Source organism: Dysidea avara, chromosome 6 (assembly GCF_963678975.1).
Source record: "Dysidea avara chromosome 6, odDysAvar1.4, whole genome shotgun sequence".
In the NCBI taxonomy this organism is placed as follows: Eukaryota; Metazoa; Porifera; class Demospongiae; order Dictyoceratida; family Dysideidae; genus Dysidea; species Dysidea avara.
The window spans coordinates 38,434,517-38,456,867 of record NC_089277.1 but is presented as its reverse complement, the minus strand read 5'-3'; the positions used below and the strand labels follow the sequence as shown (position 1 = coordinate 38,456,867).

The 22,351-nt window shown below is 38.2% G+C and overlaps 1 protein-coding gene across 1 annotated transcript; it reads left to right on the top strand.

Moving 5' to 3' along the window:
- Window positions 1-12,262: 12,262 nt before the first annotated feature.
- Window positions 12,263-16,253, top strand: LOC136259468 (uncharacterized). Its single transcript, XM_066052954.1, has 4 exons — window positions 12,263-12,517; window positions 14,315-14,933; window positions 15,203-15,258; window positions 16,066-16,253. Exons 1-4 carry the CDS (start codon window positions 12,346-12,348, stop codon window positions 16,251-16,253), a joined length of 1,035 nt encoding a protein of 344 aa, XP_065909026.1. The 5' UTR covers window positions 12,263-12,345.
- Window positions 16,254-22,351: the final 6,098 nt, after the last annotated feature.

Sequence of the window (22,351 nt, the reverse complement as noted above, 5' to 3'; positions counted from 1 at the left end):
AGCAAGGAATTAACCTGTGTTCTTTTTAGCCTTAGAAAAACAGCCTCATTGTTTCTCATCGACTCTACCGGCTATCGTTCATGGCATTTCCAGTGCGTACGTGGCTTGAAAATTAAAGAAAAGTATACGTTTTATGACGAAAGTTCATTAAACACCCCGGGCTCTTGCTTGGGGTGTGAAAACGAGTTTACGTATTGATTATTATTATAATAATTGCAGGACTCTGAAAGAGTATACGTGCAATATAGTATGTAGTTAAGTTAAGTAGTTAATTAAGTATAAAAAGAATTATCTATATATTAATTCTCTTCGCCCACGCACGTGTTTTTCGAGCACTGATCCGTCATTCTTGGTCGGATTTCAATCGGATCGGTACCATTCAATTCTGGAATTTGAGACAAATCTTATGATCCATGATTGGTGGCGATTCGTTAAACTACGGAAAATACCCTTTAAACCACTTTAACTACCGGAGGAAGACACGAATTCGTCCATAACTTTCTGGAGACCCTTATCGTGTTACCAGCCTTCCCCATCCCAGTCTACACTAGATTTTTCTCTCCCCTATGGCCGACAGAACGAGAAACGTTAAAATCGAGGCCATAAAATTTTCAAACACAAACTCCTCCCAGGTTTTTCCCCCGATTAGCTTCAAACTCGCTAAATCAATTACCCGTCCAAAACAATGTGTCATAAGGTGGTTTTCGTGTCTATAATTACGTGCTAACCTTGGTTGCGAGATACTTATCACTATCAATGGCCATTATAAGTTTACGATACGCGTATACGGCATCCCGGTATACAAGCGTTGCCAATAGAAATCAGATGACGTCACGGTTAAAATTTAATATCTAAAAGCATACAGTGAGATAGGATCAATCACTTTTTCATGATTTAACCAATCAAATCATCGAATTTGATCATGTGATCTGATGTGTACGCTATCATCCAGCAAACACACTCACCAGTATAAAAGGAGAGTTTTGTAGTGGGTGTGGCCAGTCTACGACTAATTGACAGAGACTACACACGAAAGATTCATCGGTAATACACAATCTGCACCCTGCTGCGCTCATTACAAGGATAGATGTCCTGAGGCCTACACCGCTGTGCGCTAGACGAAGTATAACTACAGCGACATGAAGACAGGCAGGAGTCAGGGAAGCCTAAAATTGAGGATTACCAGCACACCACTGCAATGGAGAAGGATACAGTCAATAAAGGAGAGTTTCTTAGTGGGTGTGGCAAGTCTACGAGCGATGATTATTTCTATCGGACTACTGGACAGAGACTACACAAGGAAGACTCGCCGGAAATACACACTCTGCACCCTGCTGTGCTGTCCACTACAAGATAGACGTCCTGAGGCCTATCCCGCTGTGTGCTAGACGAAGTATAGCTACTGCGACAAGTAGACAAGCAGGTCAGGGACTATAGACATACCTAAAACGGAGGATTACTAGCAACAACAGTGAAAGGAAAAATGAAACAGTCAATAAAGGATAGTTTCATAGTGGGTGTGGCAAGTTAAAATGGGATTATCACTCCGACCAGGCCGCCTACAATGACACACTCTGCACCCTACAGGATGACACCTTTGTGAACAAGGAAAATTACGTTCAACTACTCTAATAGAATTTTAAAAATTAAGTACAATTGTACAAATCCTTAGTATCACGCGCATTTTGCGCGGGTACGGACACCTTTGTGAACAAGGAAAATTACGTTCAACTACTCAAATAGAACATACATCTACCTTACTAGGCGATGAATCGTGGGGACTATATAGTTGCTATTGCAGTCTTCAATGTGTAGGGAGACACGGACACATTTTCACTCCTTAGTAACTCAACAGGGACAGCTGAAACTTCCAGAAGCTCTACTGAGCAACCACTCTTCGTATGAAGGATTCACCTGGGCTATGCTGATATACAACTCTTCACATATACTGGTGTTGACCTTGCTCAGTGCAACCAATTAACTTGAATACCATACTCAATACTGTACTGCATACACACTGTCATGTAATAAGTAAACAACACAACAATACCATGACTAGGATGTAGAAATGAAACTCCAATTCAGTTACTCATATTGACAAAACAATCTATCTGAATAATACCACTATATGTGACAAATCCAAGAATATAGCTCATTGTGGTAATGCACCAACCATTGGTCAACTGATCCTCATGTCACACTCAAGCACTTTATGTTAGTTCATGCAACATCATCCAAATGAAGTACAGAGTACATCCCAATTGTGGTATTTGTCTGCCGCTCAAAACTAATTTTATGTATGTGCATGGTTGTACTGGGACCTGCATGAGTACTGCACAGATGCGCAGAAATTCCAGTGCACAAGGCCAACTTGCATTATATAAACTATAACATCAGTCACTCTTTGTTCATGAAGCCACCAACATTATAGCTAGATTTTAGTGCCACACACAATTGAAGAGATTATGCATGCACATAAGTAGCTATGTGTAATGACTTTGTTGGTATGTAATGATGTGATTACTTCTTGGTCATTAGTAATGTTCTAACTTTAAGTGTATTCACACAATAGCACACAATTGTCTTAGTATCACGCGCATTTTGCGCGGGTACAGCTAGTCTATATATTAATTCTCTTCGCCCACGCACGTGTTTTTCGAGCACTGATCCATCATTCTTGGTCGGATTTCAATCGGATCGGTACCATTCAATTCTACAATTTGAGACAAGTCTTCTGATCCAGGATTGGTGGCGATTCGTTAAACTACGGAAAATACCCTTTAAACCACCGTAACTACCCGAGGAAGACACGAATTCGTCCATAACTTTCTTGAGACCCTTATCGTGTTACCAGCCTTCCCCATCCCCTAGCCTACACTAGACTTTTCTCTCCCCTGTGGCCGACAGAACGAGAAACGTTAAAATCGAGGCCATATAATTTTCAAACACAAACTCCTCCCAGGTTTTCCCCCGATTAGCTTCAAACTCGCTAAATCAACTACCCGTCCAAAACAATGTGTCATAAGGTAGTTTTCGTGTCTATCATTACGTGCTAACCTTGGTTGCGAGATACTTATCACTTTCAATGGCCATTATAAGTTTACGATACGCGTATACGGCATCCCGGTATACACGCGTTGCCAATAGAAATCAGATGACGTCAAGGTTAAAATTTAATATCTAAAAGCTTACATTGAGATAGGATCAATCACTTTTTCATGATTTAACCAATCAAATCAGCGAATTTGATCATGTGATCTGGTGTGTACGCTAACATCCGGCAAACACACTCGCCAGTATAAAAGTAGCGATTTCCAACCAACCAATTTCTCAAACATATTTTGCTACTTAAATTACACACCTTCAATAAATGTTTCACAAGCTGCCGTTCCAGTTAATGGTAGTGGGTGCTTCGTACTTCGTAATGCACTTTACTGGATTAAAATCTATGTGGTATTTATTGAAATATGTTAAATCAAAGTTTGAGAAATAAAAATCCCCATAGGAATCCCATACAAATAATTGCGTACGTAATTCTAATTGGAAGAATACGGCACCGGTGATAGCCAAAGTTTCCGAGTGTTTCCGCGTGAATCTGTGGCAGATGAGGACGAAGAAAGTGTTCCTGGGCAAACCGTATATGCTGATTTCGATTATGCCGTGTGTTTTTTGATTGGAGGACGATTGACGTTGGATTACGACGAAAATATGGCCCTTTTAAAGGTAAATCGCCATCTAGCACTGTTCAGAATTCAGCATTACAATCACCGTGGGCTTCAAGGCATCCCTCTGCATCGATGCAAGTATAGTTTGAAGGTGAGCAGTTTGTTGTCTTGCGCGGAATTGCAATATAAGGTTCAAGGTTGTACATAATCTTTTCAAAAGTGGAGACTGGCATGTGATACCAGCCTTACATGGCTTCACACCTACCTGATGTTATATTCTGGTGTATTTACTGCTGTTTTGATCCATTTTATAGCAACTTCAGTGATTGTAATTTTGATCAGAAACTGTTTATAATTTCTCTTTGCAGTATATAGTGATGTCATTGTGTTATATAATAATTATCATCCTTAGTGCTTACAATGTGACAAATAAAGCTGAGCAGTGTCCAAACAAATCTATTTTAAAAATAATGTTGCTCTTACATTGTGTTATCTGATTGTCATGTTTCCGAAGTATTTGTTGGTTGTGACTTGTGATGCCATTACTTATCATGTTATATAATATTACTGATTTTTCTAGTTAGTTATCCTTGAAAATGCATTGGGTACCTGTGTGTACGTAGTATTACACAACACACACAGTTTTATTTGTGAATCACTTGCTTTATTCATGTAATATTCTGAGTGGTCAGTCTACAAAGAAGTGGTCACTCTTAAGAGGTTTTACCTAGCTCATATGCTGTTCTCCATAAAATAGTTATGTGGTGAAAATTTCATGTCATTATTAGTTTCCTATCTAGATTTATGACACTTTGAATATTGTGTTTGGTGCCTTGCGATATATATATATATATATATATATAAAGCATTGAAAATACTGTACACAAAAATCATCACACTGTCAACTTCTTTTGCTTATATCTTTTGATAGGAACCACCAATTGAGGTGGGATTTGCACTAAAATGACCCTGAAAAATAGCACAATATTTATCATACCAATGAATGCATGGAATGTTAATTATTTAATTTAGTTGGAAATCCCTAATAAAAGGAGAGTTTTGTAGTGGGTGTGGCCAGTCCACGACTACTTAACAGAGACTAATTGACAGAGACTACACACGAAAGATTCATCGGGAATACACAATCTGCACCCTGCTGCACTCATTACAAGGATAGACGTCCTGAGGCCTACACCGCTGTGCGCTAGACGAAGAATAACTACAGCGACATGAAGACAGGCAGGAGTCAGGGAAGCTTAAAATTGAGGATTACCAGCACACCACTGCAATGGAGAAGGAAAGAGTCAATAAAGGAGAGTTTCTTAGTGGGTGTGGCAAGTCTACGAGCGATGATTATTTCTATCGGGCTACTGGACAGAGACTACACAAGGAAGACTCGCCGGAAATACACACTCTGCACCCTGCTGTGTTGTCCACTACAAGATAGACGTCCTGAGGCCTATCCCGCTGTGTGCTAGACGAATTATAGCTACTGTGACAAGAAGACAAGCAGGTCAGGGACTATAGACATACCTAAAACGGAGGATTACTAGCAACACCACTGCAAGGGAGAATGAAACAGTCAATAAAGGATAGTTTCATAGTGGGTGTGGCAAGTTAATGTGGGATGATCACTCCGACCAGGCTGCCTACAATGACATACTCTGCACCCTACAGGATGACACCTTTGTGAACAAGGATAATTACGTTTAACTACTCAAATAGAACATACATCTACCTTACTAGGCGATGAATTGTGGAGACTAGATCATTTAGTTGCTATTGCAGTCTTCAATGTGTAGGGAGACACGGACACATTTTCACTCCTTGGTAACTCAACAGGGACAGCTGAAACTTCCAGAAGCTCTACTGAGCAACCACTCTTCGTATGAAGGATTCACCTGGGCTATGCTGATATACAACTCTTCACATATACTGGTGTTGACCTTGCTCAGTGCAGCCTTAACTTGAATACCGTACTCAATACTGCACTGCATACACACTGTCATGTAATAAGTAAACATCACAACAATACCATGACTAGGATGTAGATATGAAACTCCAATTCAGTTACTCATATTGACAAAACAATCTATCTGAATAATACCACTATATGTGACAAATGCAACTTGAATTAGAATATAGCTCAATGTGGTAATGCACCAACCATTGGTCAACTGATCCTCATGCCACACTCAAGCACTTTATGTTAGTTCATGCAACATCATCCAAATGAAGTACAGAGTACATCCCAATTGTGGTATTTGTCTGCCGCTCAAAACTAATTTTATGTATGTGCATGGTTGTACTGGGACCTGCATGAGTACTGCACAGATGCGCAGAAATTCCAGTGCACAAGGCCAACTTGCATTATATAAACTATAACATCAGTCACTCTTTGTTCATGAAGCCACCAACATTATAGCTAGATTTTAGTGCCACACACAATTGAAGAGATTATGCATGCACATAAGTAGCTATGTGTAATGACTTTGTTGGTATGTAATGATGTGATTACTTCTTGATCATTAGTAATGTTCAAACTTTAAGTGTATTCACACAATAGCACACAATTGTCTTAGTATCACGCGCATTTTGCGCGGGTACACCTAGTAAATTATAATTTGTTTAAGAAATCAGTAGCTAGCAGATCTACGGAATGCTTCAAAGGAATCCAAATTAACAACTGAGTCAGGTGAACTATTCTGGACCAGACCCTATTTCGGAGTAGGCGCTTAGGCCATTCCAATTGGTAATTATGTTTCTGGTCCTTTTAAAATCAGTTTTAGGTGCGGGCGGGCGGGATTCAGCAACAAAGCAACAATGAAGTGACTGCTCAATTAGAGTAATTTTGTGATTTACTGACTGTTCTATTAGAGTGTATCGATCCGTACTATGTACTCTGCCCATTTCTCGCAGGTTTTCACCGATAAAATATAAAGTATGGCACTTAGATAGTTAGATTTAGTATACTTGTTGCAGTCCAATATTTGTTTCTGAAATCCAGGTTTTTCTAAAAGCTGATGCGGGCATTTTACCCATGTATTTCTGAAATTTTGCTTTCTCCAAAAAAGGATGCGGGCGGTGTACCAGAAACATAATTACCAATTGGAGTGGCCTTATAATCTCTAATCGATAAGCGCCGTTACGGAGAAAAAGCGATCTGGCCACACGAGACTAAGGGAAGGTGTCAGTGTCAATAAAATGAGGCTGTACGCATCGTGATTATATCAAGTCAAGTTAATAACATACTGCTCTATGACAGGTGTTGAGTGAGGTATTCTTATTTATTTATTATTTTATTTTCCAAAAATGTGCAGCTTCAGTTTGAGGATTAACGCACATATGAAACATGCATACAAAATGTTTTACAATATGATTGATTATGGGATTACTGATTGGTAGGGGAAAGTAATAATAATTTCAGTTGGTACTTAAAAATTTGTAATGATTGTTGTTGGATTAGGTCAGGTGGGAGTGAATTCCACAGTCTAATTGATCTAGAGAAGAATGAATTACTGTACTGATTGGTCCTTGCATAGATATGATGAAATCTTTGATCATGTCCTCTGGTGTTAGAAGTGACAGGGATTAAATTAACTGGGGATATATCAATGAGATTATAAACAATTTTGTAGAGGAGGGTGATACTAGATACTTGTCTGCGGTGTTCTAAGCTGGGAATGTTAAGGTCAATGAGCATGTTAGTTACACTGCTGAAACGCGAGAAGTCAGCCATAATGAATGTGGCAGATTGCCTCTGTACTCGTTCAAGCCTATCAATGTCTCTTCTTATGTGAGGGGACCAGACAGGATTGGCGTATTCTAAGATTGGTCTTATCATGGCATTATAACATTTCAATTTGATTTGAGTTGGGCAGGACTTAAGATTTCTCTGTAGGAATGCTTTGACTGATAGAGCTTTGGATGTGATGTTAGTAATGTGTGTGGACCAAGACAAGTCATTGGTGATTGTAACTCCTAAATATTTAGTAGATGAAACTTCTTGGATAGAGATGTCATTAATGGTGTAGTTGTATGTGATCGGATTGTGTTTACGAGTGATTCTCATGAATACACTTTTATCAGGATTAAAAAACATACCAGACCTAGTGCCCCATTGTGATAAGGAGTTGAGATTATTTTGAAGTGATAAACAGTCGGATGTAGAGTGAATAACAGTATAAAGTATGGTATCGTCAGCAAACAGACCAATGTTGGCATTGATTGATAATGGGAGGTCTTTAATATAACATAAAAATAATAGAGGGGCTTCTTGATAGAAAATGTGCAAGAGGTGTAATAAATAAAGTATTCCTTTTAATTCCCACTGCAAAAGGCGATTTGCGAGCTAATAGTGATACTAATAGTGACTGGAGATTGGACCTATGATACTAAGGAGATCGTCGAGGTGATGAGGCACGTGATACTATGCATTCCTTTTAATGCCCGCTATGGTTAGCAGATCAGTGCTGATATGTGACATGTTGCTAGCCGATTAAAAGTTCGATCAAGAGTTCATCCGTGAGAGCTGTAGAAGAAATTAGGTAAAATTGCATGCTAATCGAGCAATGGCGTAGGTTGTAGTGTCAATTAGCTGCAGAAACAGCAGTGTAACAGCATATTTAGCTAGCTAGGCACAACCATGCACTTTAATAAGATTTCTGTATAAATGTGTAAGAGTCCACAGTGAGATGGACTCGTAGTTATAATTGCATGGACAGACTTGACGCAAAGGTGTGCACCACCTAGGCCCTACCATCACTAAAAGTCTAGCTATGCCACTGGTATTAAGTGAATGGAAGCTTCTTGCTTGACATCATGAGGTAAAGCATTACTAATCCCACAATTAATATTTTGTTACTAGTGACAACTAAACCCACAATTGATCATGATCCTTTATTATTTCAATCCACTGCTTTGATCACCAGAGATTCCGCTAAGAAGTTGCAAGGGCATAGCTGTTCAGCAATAGTAAACTACAAGCTTGATTTTTAAAAGTGTTCCGTAGTTTAGCCCCAGATTCCGTTCCGTCAATTAGACCCCACCCGATTTGCATCATTCTTCCAAAATCCAGTCACATTTATTTTTATTAATTTATTATCAAAATGCACACAAACAGTTCAATCAGACAAAGGGAGCTTTCCCTCACACACTGCCAGAAAAGTCCATCAGATCTGTCTGGAGCCAACCAGCAGTTTTTTTTAAAGAAAGAAGAACCGGCCCCTAGTTGGCACTCCCATCCACCACACTCTACTCTGTGCTAAAATGTTCTATAAAATAGGTTTAGTCTATCCCTACACCTACAGAGCTACTGAAACAGAACCTACAGAATAGAAAAGGAAATGGGGCTTAAACAGCCCCAAGACACCCCTCCCCCAGTGCAAGGTCAACCGATGCTGGAACATGACCCTTAAAGGGATGACCAGATGAGGAACGAGAACCCCTTATGCACATGAAGGCAGAGTGCAATAAAGAGCCGACCAGCAGTAGAATGACTGCCACAAATGCACATAATGACTGATCGCAACAAGGAAAAAGGCAATTTGCAGCGAATAAAGGAGGCGACAACATTATATTTCTGGCTCTGCTTTGTAGCGAGAAGTAAAGCTAGTCATTTGTATGTAATTTCTTTTGGTTTGCTCATTCCACCTAAAACACAAGAGGTGTGAATGATGCCCTCTCTATTTCACAAATACGTTCATAAGTCCTTCATTTTCCTCAGTCATGTGATCGGAAACAGCTGGCAGAAGAAGTGCAACGATTTGTGGCTGCCAATGGATTGAAGACACGGACATCAAAGAAATTTGTTGATGGTGAACACCCCAGAAACCTCGAGCTCTTACGTCCAAGCGAGCACCACATTCAGTGTTTGTGGTTCATAACATAAAAATAATAAATTCAAAATAACACTAAACCATTTCTTACCATCAAAGCTCAGTTAATCCAAATGTTATGGCAGCGTTTTATGAAGAACTTTAATCCTGATAATTTACACAGTCTTCAGTTTTCTTGTCCCTGCAACATCTGTTCTAAACAACCAAGCCACCGAACTTTAATGCACACAATAGATAGTTATTATAAGTAATTCAGTACATAACTTCAGGGTCTGGTACTTGTTACCAGATTCCTTTAGTGCAACTTGCTCATGCAGCTATAACTACTGTTTGTATCATTATGTATTTTTAACATTGCACTATAAGCTTTTTACTACTACTACTACTACTACTACTACTACTACTACTACTTTTTTCATTGAACAATAATGACACACATGTACAATAGTACAGAATAATATTGGTAATACAGGCATACGCTTAAGTATAACCAAAGTTAATAGATGTTAAGATATTAACAGTCCCAAGAATAGCTGCTTTTTGGAGGTTATTAAACAATGTTTCGTTATAGTCAGGTATTTGCTTCAAATGAGTTTGTTGGTTAGCTGATACCACACCTGAATGGCCAATCACAACAGGAACAAGATCAACAGGTTGACCATAACACTCAGAAATCTCTCGGACAAGGGTTTGATATTTATTCAATTTTTTTTGCTCCTTAGTTAGTACATTGATATCTGCAGGGCAAGCAACTTCAAAGAAAATTATTCGCTCTTCCTTCTTTAAAAACAACATAATGTCAGGCCGATTGGATGAAACATGGACATCAGTGTACAAACCAAAATCCCATAAAACCTTTGCAACCTCATTTTTAACCACTGGCAAAGGTTGGTGATCATACCAGCACTTGGCAGATATTGGCAATTTGAAAGACTTACTGAGGTGCAAGTGAAGCACCCTGCCCACCATGTTATGCCTGCGAAGGTAACTAGTTGGTGCCAGTACAGGACAGCCAGAAAGTATATGCTGGATTGTCTCTTCCTGACACAAGCGACACAAGATTGACTGAATCGGAGTGTGCATTATCTTTGCTACTACTACTACTACTACTACTACTACTACTACTACTACTACTACTACTTTTCATTAAAAGAATTACATGTACACGCAATTGTACAGAGAAAGAACAGAATCATGTACAAGTACATAAGATAATGTTCATTAAATCACATTTGTACACCGTAAGACATGAACAGTTCCAATTATGGCTGCCTTTTGAATGGTACAAAATAAATTGTTAGAAAAGTCTGGGATACGACGAAGGTGAGTAATACAGTTAGAAGATACAACACCTGTACATCCAACCACTACTACTACTACTACTACTACTACTACTACTACTACTACTACTACTACTACTACTACTTCTACTACTTTTCATTAAAAGAATTACATGTACACACAATTGTACAGAGAAAGAACAGAATCATGTACAAGTACATAAGATAATGTTCATTAAATCACATTTGTACACCGTAAGACATGAACAGTTCCAATTATGGCTGCCTTTTGAATGGTACAAAATAAATTGTTAGAAAAGTCTGGGATACGACGAAGGTGAGTAATACAGTTAGAAGATACAACACCTGTACATCCAACCACCACAGGGATAATTATCACCGGCATTCTACTACTACTACTACTACTACTAATAATACTACTACTTTTCATTCAAATGAATTGACACACATGTACAGTATGTACAGAAATACAATGACAATACAAGCATAAGCCTAAGTACAGCCAATGTTCAAAGATGTTAAGATGTTTACGGTCCCCAAGATAGCAGCTTTCTGGAGGCTATTAAACAAGTTCTCATTGTAATTTGGGATTTGCTTCAAGTAATCCTGTTGATTAACTGACACCACACCTGAATGACCAAAAACAACAGGTATGATGCTAACAGGCTGACCATGACACTCAGAAAACTCCCGGATAAGTGGTTGGTATTTGGTTAGTTTCTCCTGCTCCTTATTAGGTACATTAACGTCCGCAGGACAAGATACTTCAAAAAACATTATTCTATGTTCATGTTTCAGGAACAGTACAAGGTCAGGTCGATTCGAAGGAACATGACCATCAGTTTGTAAACTAAAGTCCCATAGGACCTTTGCAGAATCATTCTCAACCACCGGCAAGGGCTGATGGTCATACCAGTGCTTAGCAGATAATGGTAACTTGAAACACTTACTCAGATGCCAATGGAGAACCCGGCCCACCATGTCATGTTGACGAAGATAGCTTGTTGATGCAAGTGCAGGGCAGCCAGATAACAGATGTTGAATTGACTCTTCATGCTCCTGACACAAACGACACAAGATGGATTGGACAGGTATCTACTACTACTACTACTACTACTACTACTACTACTACTACTACTACTACTACTACTACTACTTTTCATTAAAAGAATTACATGTACACACAATTGTACAGAAAAAGAACAGAATCACTACTACTACTACTACTACTACTACTACTGCTAAACAATTCACAATAACAACAAAAATTTAATTATCAAATATAATGTGTGTGACTTGGTACGTCTGCAAGACCACCCATACTTTTGCGATGGGGCGGGCGGCGCCAGACTATTACACTGAAAGCGTAGCAAGCATTCACGCACGTGATCGTTTCCTCTATTCCTTGTTTCCTTGTTCCTTATTTGTTTGTGGTTATTATTTTAAGGGTGTGGTACGAAACTACACTCTGGGTTGGGCAAGACTTCTTTGCCGAATTTGAAAGCTAATCGACTAGTGCATAATCCTAACTTACCGATCCCGATGAAAGCTGTGATTCGCATTCTTCAAGTCATACTTAAGGAAAAGAAAGTTGAAACGGCTGTGCTTATTAGCGTTTTTACATTTGTCATTATGTTAATGTTTCTTCCTCTATTGTTTTCAAAATCGAGTGATTTTGACTATCTCGGCGAAACTGATTACTTTGCCATGTCAGGTAGCTAATGTTTGTGTGCATGTAGCTATGTTTGTTTCGATATTCTGTAGCTAATTTTCTTGCTAGTCTGTAGTGAGGTCAGTTTGCACTTGTAGTAGCTAAGCCGTACACATACTGTAATCGTTGTGTTCACCATGTTAGGCCAACTCCAAATAATTCTGTTTCCCGTCCTCCATTATTATTATTATCTAGGCCCGGGACACATACAACCAAGTACAACCACCAAAAAAAAAAAAAAAAAAAGAAGTACAACCACCAATGGGGCAATCTACAAATGAGGCATGTTCAACAGTGCATGGCCAGCGCAGTGTGTGGATGGAAAAGATGCATAGCTATACAGTAAATAATAACAATATATGTGACCGTATGTTGGAAAACCGTCGATATACGCACAACAGTAGCTACTTGTGTAATAAAGCGCACTTAGCTAAAAACGATGGGTAAAAAACGCAAGCTCCAGAAAAAAATACGCAAGTTTTTATCGCCTCAATGGTGGGCGAATTAAGCCTCCAATTGATAAATCCTGGCCATCATCGTGTTCGCTAGCTCATAGGGAGTACAAAAATCTTTATTGCATCTCCATACACGAAAGGATTTCAAAGTTACAGACGTTTGTTTACGTTGCGGTGACGAAAGAATTTACCGACGATCGCTTTTCAGTGAATTTGCTTTCCTTCTCGAACACAGAAGGATGCCTGGGGCAAAACCTATACATTGGTGGATGCGCAAATTCATGGCGATCACCATGAACCAAGATTCAATTCCGTACGCCGTTGTATCAGTAAGTTATGATGGTTTTTGTAAGCGCCTACAGATTCTTTTCTCGATAGCTTCTGTACATATCAATATTTATTTGCTCGTCTGGCTGTCTAGTGCTGTATTTCCAATGCTGCTTAACTTATGAAGCTGAAACTTAGTTAGTCCATTCCTCTGTCCCTGTAGAAAACAATGAACAAATAAAATGCATTTTGAAAATTGTGCGGATATCGACGGTTTTCTAATTAGGTCACATATACAATTATAAATGTGAGGGCCTGCTACTATCACATTGTATTAAATACCCGACATGGAAGATTACATAAGCATGATTCTCACAAATTGAGGTGCAAGTGCATGCTCTCATATCTATGGTATTAAATCTCTTGCTTACAAGCAATGAAGCTTAAACAGTCCATAAAATTTAGTCCTCATGTTGAAATTATAATTTTTACAAAGTGGATATAGTACCAGCACCGGTTATGAACGTGAATGGCTATTTTACCAGCACAAGTCCATCATTTGCTGGACTATCAAACAAACCAGTTGTCTATATAGTCTCGTGCCCAGACCGCTTTTTTTCTTATTGTGTGGGGGCGGAGAAAAAAAGGGTCTGGTGGATCTCCAATACATATTTTGTGCAGCCGGATCTACAACTTTTGGGGATCGTTGATTAGTGGTGATGAATAGCAAAGGTTTGTTAACGAAGCGACAATAGGAAATACGGCGCTTTTTCTCCGCCCCCACACAATAAGAAAAAAAGCGGTCTGGGCACGAGACTATTGTCTATAGGCGAGCTAGAGTTGGTACGCATTTGGCTGCTTCTGGTGATTTAAAATGTTACACACGTGCTCAACTGTACTGTTTTTCCATTCAGTGCTTTATGGAAATAATAGCACTCTTATTTGTTTGATTTTCATCCACACAAGTGCTTTACATTAAATTTTACCTATACCATTTTCAAAGATGCTTGAACTCTTATAGTACATACGTATTCGTGTATATATGCAGTGTACTGTATTACATACAATGTTTATATAGATACTGATATGAACAGCACAGAAGAGACTTCGGAGATAAATAAAACCTGCTTACGTTATGATGGTATATGTAATGAACATTTGACTACATTAACTGATACTGATGTTGTATTAACCACCCATACAAATGGCACTATTACCGAAGAGCAGGTTATAAGCTTCTTTAAACTGTTGAAGTCTTTCTCTGGCTTAGTTAGTGTAGAATGTTCTGATGCTGTAGTTCCATTTGTCTGTCAGTATGTCTATCCTCCATATGATGGAAATGGTAGTGAATTGTTAATAACTGAGGACCAATGTGCTCATGTTCGAGATGAAGTTTGCATTCCAGAGTGGAGATACGTTATGACTACAGAGTTTGGAACATTATTGCCTGATTGTGAGGAACTTGATGAAAATGGGTACAGTGGTTTAAATGAAACAAGAAATAGATCTGAACCTTTGAGATGTCACAAGCATTTTAAAGAATATTGTGGTGTATGTCTTCCACTGTGTGGAGAATATTCTCCAGCTTCTGAAGAAGTTAATTATGTTGATGGTGTTGTTTTAATAACTTCTGCTATTCTTGGACTAGTTGGTGGAGTTACTGTGTCTATATTTTCCATTATAAAACGAAAGACAATGTAAGTGAGGTTATGCAGTATATGTGACTGAATTTTGGAAAATCACCCATATGAGCATGCGTGAAATAATCATGTTTAGTGGGTTGCTAATAAGAGCAGGGCATAGTTTCGAAAAATTGTCTTGTATTTTATAATGGCTTAAAACCATCAACAAGTAGATTTGCACTATAAAGTGTGTGATTTGATCATTAAATATTTTAGGTGTCAAATGCACCCATATGAGTGATTTTCCAAAATTCGGACACATATACTAAGATATTTTTTGATAGGTTGGTTTTTCCACAAGTACTGTCACTGCTCACTACATTTGGTGTCTTAGTTATAGGTAAGTTTCTGTGTTAATTGTTGAAACTCAAAGTGTAAAATAATAATATAAAAGTAATTATATATATGCATTTTATTTGTTATACTTATGTCTGTGCCTGCAAAATCAGGGTGTGTGGACCCCATCATGTAATAGGCAATATCCTCAGTATTATCTGCATTCTGCAGCTAATGTTACAAAGCTAATGAAATGTTTAAAAATTGTATGGTACCATAAAAAGTTACGAGTCATGAAAGCTTGAAAACTAGTCCGTCTTTCAGGATTTGAAAACCAGAAGTTTGAGTTCCTTTTGTAAGCACCAAGAATACAGAGAGTCTCTACCCTACAGTTTCAAGAGGTCATGACCAGCCATAGTGCATGAATATATTGTGTTTGAAACTTGACAGATGTGTTAGAATGGTAGCAAATGTGAAGAGCCAAAGTCACCATGGCTGTCTAAATTTATGTAGTGATGTATATGATGGTGAATACTATGAAGACAACTATGGTGATGGTTTAGTCACCTTTAAACAAACAAAGCAGGCACATAGAACTAATTAACTTTAATTTCGTCACTACAATTTACTTGATTACAGTAGCTGTATGATATTCTTATCACACAACACATAATTATTACAGTAGTCAGATACTCAAATTCAATTTATTTTCCGGCATGCAATTAGTTTTTAAATAATCCATGCAAGACATTTTAAAGTAATTGAAATGAGGTTGAAGGGTAGTGAAACAAGAAAGCTGAGTCCCATAACACATTTATTAGATAACTACAGTACCATGAATGTCCTTGGAGTGGCTATATTAATTATGTAGAGGTACTTCTGCTGATCAATTTCATTGTTGGACACAAGACACTATACTGCAGTCATGAGGACGTTATCTCAACATTACGTCAACCATCAACCTATACCAACATTTCAGGTAATGTACTACCTTTGTCTATATACAAGTGTAAATTGAACACTATTTGTTGTTGTACCAATATCATGTATTGTACATAAAATTATAAGCTTTAATACATCATCATTGGTAATTTAGAGGTCACCATCTGAAACCCTATAAACAGCAAACTTTTTCACCCAGAGGATTGGAAATCAATGAAACTGTTTACCAGCTGAAGTGCATTATTTCAGCACCCATTATATCCTTAATAAGAAGAGACTAGATGACTTGTGGCTGGCCACAGGATATGGATATGGACAAAGGCCTAGTGCCTAAACTTCTGTTTTAGTATCAGTGTGTTTGTATAACTAATCATACAGTACAGTAGTACTGTATATGTGACCCAGTCTAGGAAAAACCTATCTTATCACTTATTTAAAAGTATTGAGAAATGCTGGTTTTAAGTACTTGATTCAGTGTTTTGATGGTTGAAGCTATGCACCAATATTCCTTACCTTCCAGAGTATCATCCATTGTACAAGTAGCCAGCAGCTAAGTTTCCTGCCAGCTTTTAAACTGAGGTTGGCTGTGTCAGGCAAGCTCCAAAGGAAGTCGGAGGAAGGTAAGAGGCTGTTGAAAACAAAACTGGAAGGACATTTACAGTACAGGTCTTTATTCAATATCACAGCAGTGTACAGCCACATATAGCCATACTCAGGGTCATACTGATCACCATTGTGCTTGTGAAAAGCAGCCAGCAAAAGCAGACCGCTCACGTCTAGCTGATTTTGATAATAGTTTAAGTAGGTTTGTGTTACATTCTTGGTGACAATGAAATCTGCTGTCACGTTTATGTAAGCGCCTACAGATTCTTTTCTCGATAGCTTCTGTACATATCAATATTTATTTGCTCGTCCGGCTGTCTAGTACTGTATTTTCAATGCTGCTTAACTTATGAAGCTGAAACTTAGCTAGTCCATTCCTCTGTCCCTGTAGAAAACAGTGAACAAATAAAATGCATTTCGAAAATTGTGCGGATATCGACGGTTTTCTAATTAGTAGGTCACATATACAATTATAAATGTGAGGGCCTGCTACTATCACATTGTATTAAATACCCGACATGGAAGATTACATAAGTAGCGATTCCGGAAGAATTTTAAAATTAATGGAAATAGTTTTTATTTAGCATAGCCTTGTGCAGTACTCCCTAAGGATCTCATAAACACTTAGTTTTTAAAAATCCATCATAGGATGGTGGAGTTATAAGCAGTTTTGTCCTGGAAAATAGGCAAAATTTTCTCCGTATCTTTCCATTGAAAATAGTCCCAAAAATGGCACAATTGAATGAATGCTTATAACTGAGCTTTGCAATAACATTTTGAACTTCTGTTTTCTGTTATCAATACCTTAATACATGGACCACAGTGTAACCTTACTTGTAAGACCCTCTGAATAAAGGTCACCTCCATAGAAAGCCACTAAATAGTTGTATGCATTTAGGATCTTGCGGAAGGCAAAGCAGCATACACATGGTGAAGTTCAACCACTCTGTAGCAGTCACCTCCACTCAAAAATACAATGTGCATGCAAAGCAAGGAGGTGTACTGTTGATTTATAGCTGCTTATATGATTATTTTTTCTCTTAATGTACAGCTCCTTGACAGCTACCAAAATGGTGCATCAAAGAGATGAGCTATTTGTGGTGCAAATTTGCTAACTTTTAGCATAGTAATATTGAAAACTACATGTACAAAAATGCTCACTTTGGTGTAACTAACATGTGCTAGGTCGTTTCTTGCAAAGAGAACATTACATTGTGGTGGCTATATTGCAAAATAATCTTATAATTGGCATAAAACTACACACAGACATATTTGTAGCAGAAAACTAACTGCACCATCGTATTCCTTGCCCCCAGAAACCCTAAAAATGATCCAATTGTTTGATCAATCACTCGAACGGCAGCGAATTGATTGTGCCAACTCTCCAATGGAAGATTCACGGAGAAAATTTTATGCATAATTTACGGAATTCCGGAATCGCTATCATAAGCATGATTCTCACAAATTGAGGTGCAAGTGCATGTTCTCAAGCCTCTCATATCTATGGTATTAAATCTCATGCTTACAAGCAATGAAGCTTAAACAGTCCATAAAATTTAGTTGTCATGTCGAAATTATAATTTTTACAAAGTGGATATAGTACCAGCACCGGTTATGAACGTGAATGGCTATTTTACCAGCACAAGTCCATCATTTGCTGGACTATCAAACAAACCGGTTGTCTATAGGCGAGCTAGAGTTGGTACGCATCCAATATTCCCTGAGCATTTGACTTGAGGGTACGCATCTAGTAGGTTCCCCAAGCATTCAACTTTAGGGGACACGTCTAGTAGGTTGCCCAAAGCATTCAACTTTAGGGGACGCAAAAAGTAATTGGTTAGGGTAGGGGTAGGCTAGGGTTCAGCTTTGGTTTCTTCTTCGCTCTTGTTATATATAGAACGAGTCACTTCAGTTGAATGCTTATAAGGTAGAAACTAAGGAAGGTGAGTAGCTGCAGCACTGGTGGTATAATGGTTACAAACATTGCTTATGAGTATGGATGCCCGGGTTCGAATCCCTGCTCAGACAACTTTTTTTTGCTTCTTAGGTTTTTTGCGTAAGTCTTTTTTTAATGCACGTGACTGCCGACACTATATAACTTGCCTAATGTTTATAATAAGGATGAATCAGGTTACTGGATTAAGATATGGCTGCTGAAGTTTCCAAGAGCAGACTTCAATGATATGAGAAGTAGGGTATTTCACAAACTGTTATTTTTAATATGAGCTGGGCCATATGTCCTAAAATGATAACACGATATACTGCAAGATGAAATTAAATTTTGGAGAACAAACAGTTGCTTGTAGCTGATCATTGTGAAAGATGGCAGTACCCTAAATAGGATAAAAATCAATATCAGAAAATAATGGATATGCCACCAAGAAAAGTGCAATTATGTATAAAGTGGCTTCTGGCTCTCCTGCAATCACTCACGCCTGTTTTATAATCTTCTCCTTTGTGCAATCTGAAATTAAAGCATGGGTGTGGAACTGAGCATTATATAGGATTACACGTACGTTTAAGTCATCAGCATGAACAGGTGCAACGATTATACGGTTGTGCCTTTGTTCACAGGTGAATCTATCCCTGGTTAGTTCATGTCTCTAGGCCTCATAGTTGTCGAGAACATTAATTGTGACCAGGCCTGCAAAAATACGGCATGTGGGCACATGATTTGTACCAAACTTTTCAAAGTTGCATCACTCATAACTTTTGGTACTATTATGTTATGGCATTGCAATTTTTTGCTTGTAGTACACATTTAATTGGCATCATGATGCAAGTTACAGAGTGGAAATATACTTTTCCAGTACTGAGATATGACCTGTATAGTGGCAAGGTGTAGTTTGTGCCCACATGCCCTGTTTTCGCAGGCCAGTCACAATTAATAAATAGTTATTATTTATGACATTATTTTAACCAAATTTCTTATTATTCTTAGTACTTGGTTGTACAATAACACTTTACAATACACTAAATGTATTGATAGTCAACCAACAACCTGAGTGTGTTGGCAGCCAGAAAAAGTTAATTAAATACAAAACTTAATTACAAAACTAAAGTACTGAGAAATTGCTAGACAAACCTGCATTATAACAATTGCTACATCTGCAACAAAAAAATAGGTACAGGGATTGTCACCTGAAAAATGGAGAATGAAGTGTTGATGTAGATACTTGTAGACATTGCGCTTTAATGATAATGACTGGCTCAGATCAAAAGATGGCAATTTATTCTGCAGTCTTAATATTTTAATGAAATAGAAGTATAACCCATTACCAGGTAGGTACTGGGAAGGTAGGCCACTATCCACCACATTCACATACCCATCTTTAGAGCATTAAACATGTTGTGCATCTGTATGTTACACAGATTACTGGATCTACAACTGAAACTGATGCAGGAGTTGTTTTATTTCTGCAACTAAACATTATGTCCTTACTTGAAGCCATTATGCTGGAGCAGTTTCTCAACTATTACTGCAGAACCTGTACACTGGACTTCCCAAAAGGTTCATGATTTTAACCACAAGGTGCTTAAAATATCACATGATGAGTATGGGATGCATCAATTCAACCAAGAGGCTAAAAGCAAATTAAAATTTTGACCAAACACTTACTACATACAGTACTATTTACATTGCCCACAAACCAGTAACCCAGGCCCAGTAGGCAAGTGCTTTTACATGGTGTGCATACTAACTGCTGCAGGGTTTGCTAAACCGTCTCTGAGATGTGATCGCAAAAATTCAACTCTGTCTTAATCTGTGTCTGATGCACTAGTATTAAGCAGAAGGTCCAATTCATGTTTCCAATGACCTACCTGTATTGTGATTTATAATCACGTGATCATGAGTGTTCATGTGAATACAAAACAAAGAAAATCTTGAGAATGCAAGACCTTACTGTGATGCCTGAGTAAAATGCGTGAGACTCAACAGTTATACTGCATTTTACCCTTACATAATGCAGATGTTTGCTACAAAAATGGGAGGGGAGTAGTGGGGCTTAATATTGATAGGTGCATAATAGCTTATATAATTCAGTACACAGTAAATTGTATTGTAGCAAAGAAGTCTCTTGCATGGCCAGTATGGTGGAAAAACAAGCCTGGTTGGCGATGACACTGATTAAAGGAAGGGATGATGAAATAATCAACTTAAGCTTAAAAAACAAATACAAACGGGTCAGGTGGACACATACCTATACTTTAGTGTTAAATCATTTGGACAGGCTTTGGCTTGTAGTTGAGGACATGCTTGGTTCTCAGAACAAGCGTGGTACACTACACAAACATTGGCCTATGCTGCCTGGTCTCATGTAGCTTGCTTTCAGGCAGCATGGGCTCACACAAGTTTGTTATGTAGCACCATGCGTAGCAACGCATGCTAATGCGTAGCAACGCATGCTAATGTGAAGCTGTAAATGGACTCTGTACTGTATGCATGCATCACAATCAATTGTGACTGGGTCGAGGCACACCAGTCTGCAGAGTTGGGGGGGTAATGCATTACAAATTTTACATACGTAATAATACCACTTTTGCTGTAACAAGTAATATAACATGCTACATGATGGAGTAGTGAGTAACATATCATGGAAATTACATCCTGAAATTGTAACGAATATAGTGTATTACTCCTTTTTAAAGCAAATTGTATCCAGAAACGTAATTGTTTTCATTTTGGGCCTACACAGCACTGGAGACAGTGTTACAGACATGAACAAAGAGTGATAGTGTATGGGGAGTGCCCTTAAGGTCAAGATACTACAACAAAGGTGACTGGCCTGCAAAAAAGGGCATGTGGGTGCATGATTTTTGTCCACTTTTTAAAATTTTCATCACTCTCAAATTTTTGTACCATTATGCTATGGCAATGCAATTTTCCCCTCTTAGTAAAGCATTTATTGCAAGTTACAAAATGCTAATAATCATTCTGTTCTAGTACTGAGATGTGATGGGGTGTAGTTTGTTCCCACATGCTCAGTTTTTGCAGGCCCGATTACATTTTAAGTATGTTTCTATGGCTGAACTACTCCAGAGAAATGCGTGTTTCACTTGTAGTTCTAGGCTGGTAGGAGGTTGGATTTACTAGTTTATAACGAACAATATGTAATATGTAATATTAATTATTACTAGTTGCAGCCCTTAGAGTAATGAGTAATATAATAATAACTCATTGCTTTTTTCTGTGAGTAATATGTAACTGTAGCACATTACATGGTGCAGAAGTAACGGGTAATATCTAACAAGTTACATTTTTTAGAGTAACGACCCAACTCGGACAGTCTTATTGTCCACGACAGCAGATTTGATTTTTCACCAAGAGCACAAATCAAAATCAAATTTCATAATCAAAATCAGCAAGACTTGAGAGGTCTGCTTTTGCTAGCTACTATTCCCAATCACAGTGGCAATCCATATGAATGATCTAGAGCCCAAATGGAGTTCAGGGTGGCTGTACAGCTCCATGGTGTTGAATAAAGACCTGTGCTGTAAATGTCCTTTCATTTTAGCCAGTTTTGAGATCTGAATGGCCCATAACTTGGCCTTATTCATCTCTATGCCTTCCTCTCTAATTTTTTTTATAGCAGCCTCTTCTCCTCCTCCAG

Coding starts and splice junctions, on each gene's coding strand:
- LOC136259468 (XM_066052954.1), top strand. CDS start 12,346: ATGAAAGCTGTGATTCGCATTCTTCAAGTCATACTTAAGGAAAAGAAA. Junction 12,518..14,314: donor TGATTACTTTGCCATGTCAG/GTAGCTAATGTT, acceptor ATGTTTATATAG/ATACTGATATGAACAGCACA. Junction 15,259..16,065: donor ATTTGGTGTCTTAGTTATAG/GTAAGTTTCTGT, acceptor TTAATTATGTAG/AGGTACTTCTGCTGATCAAT.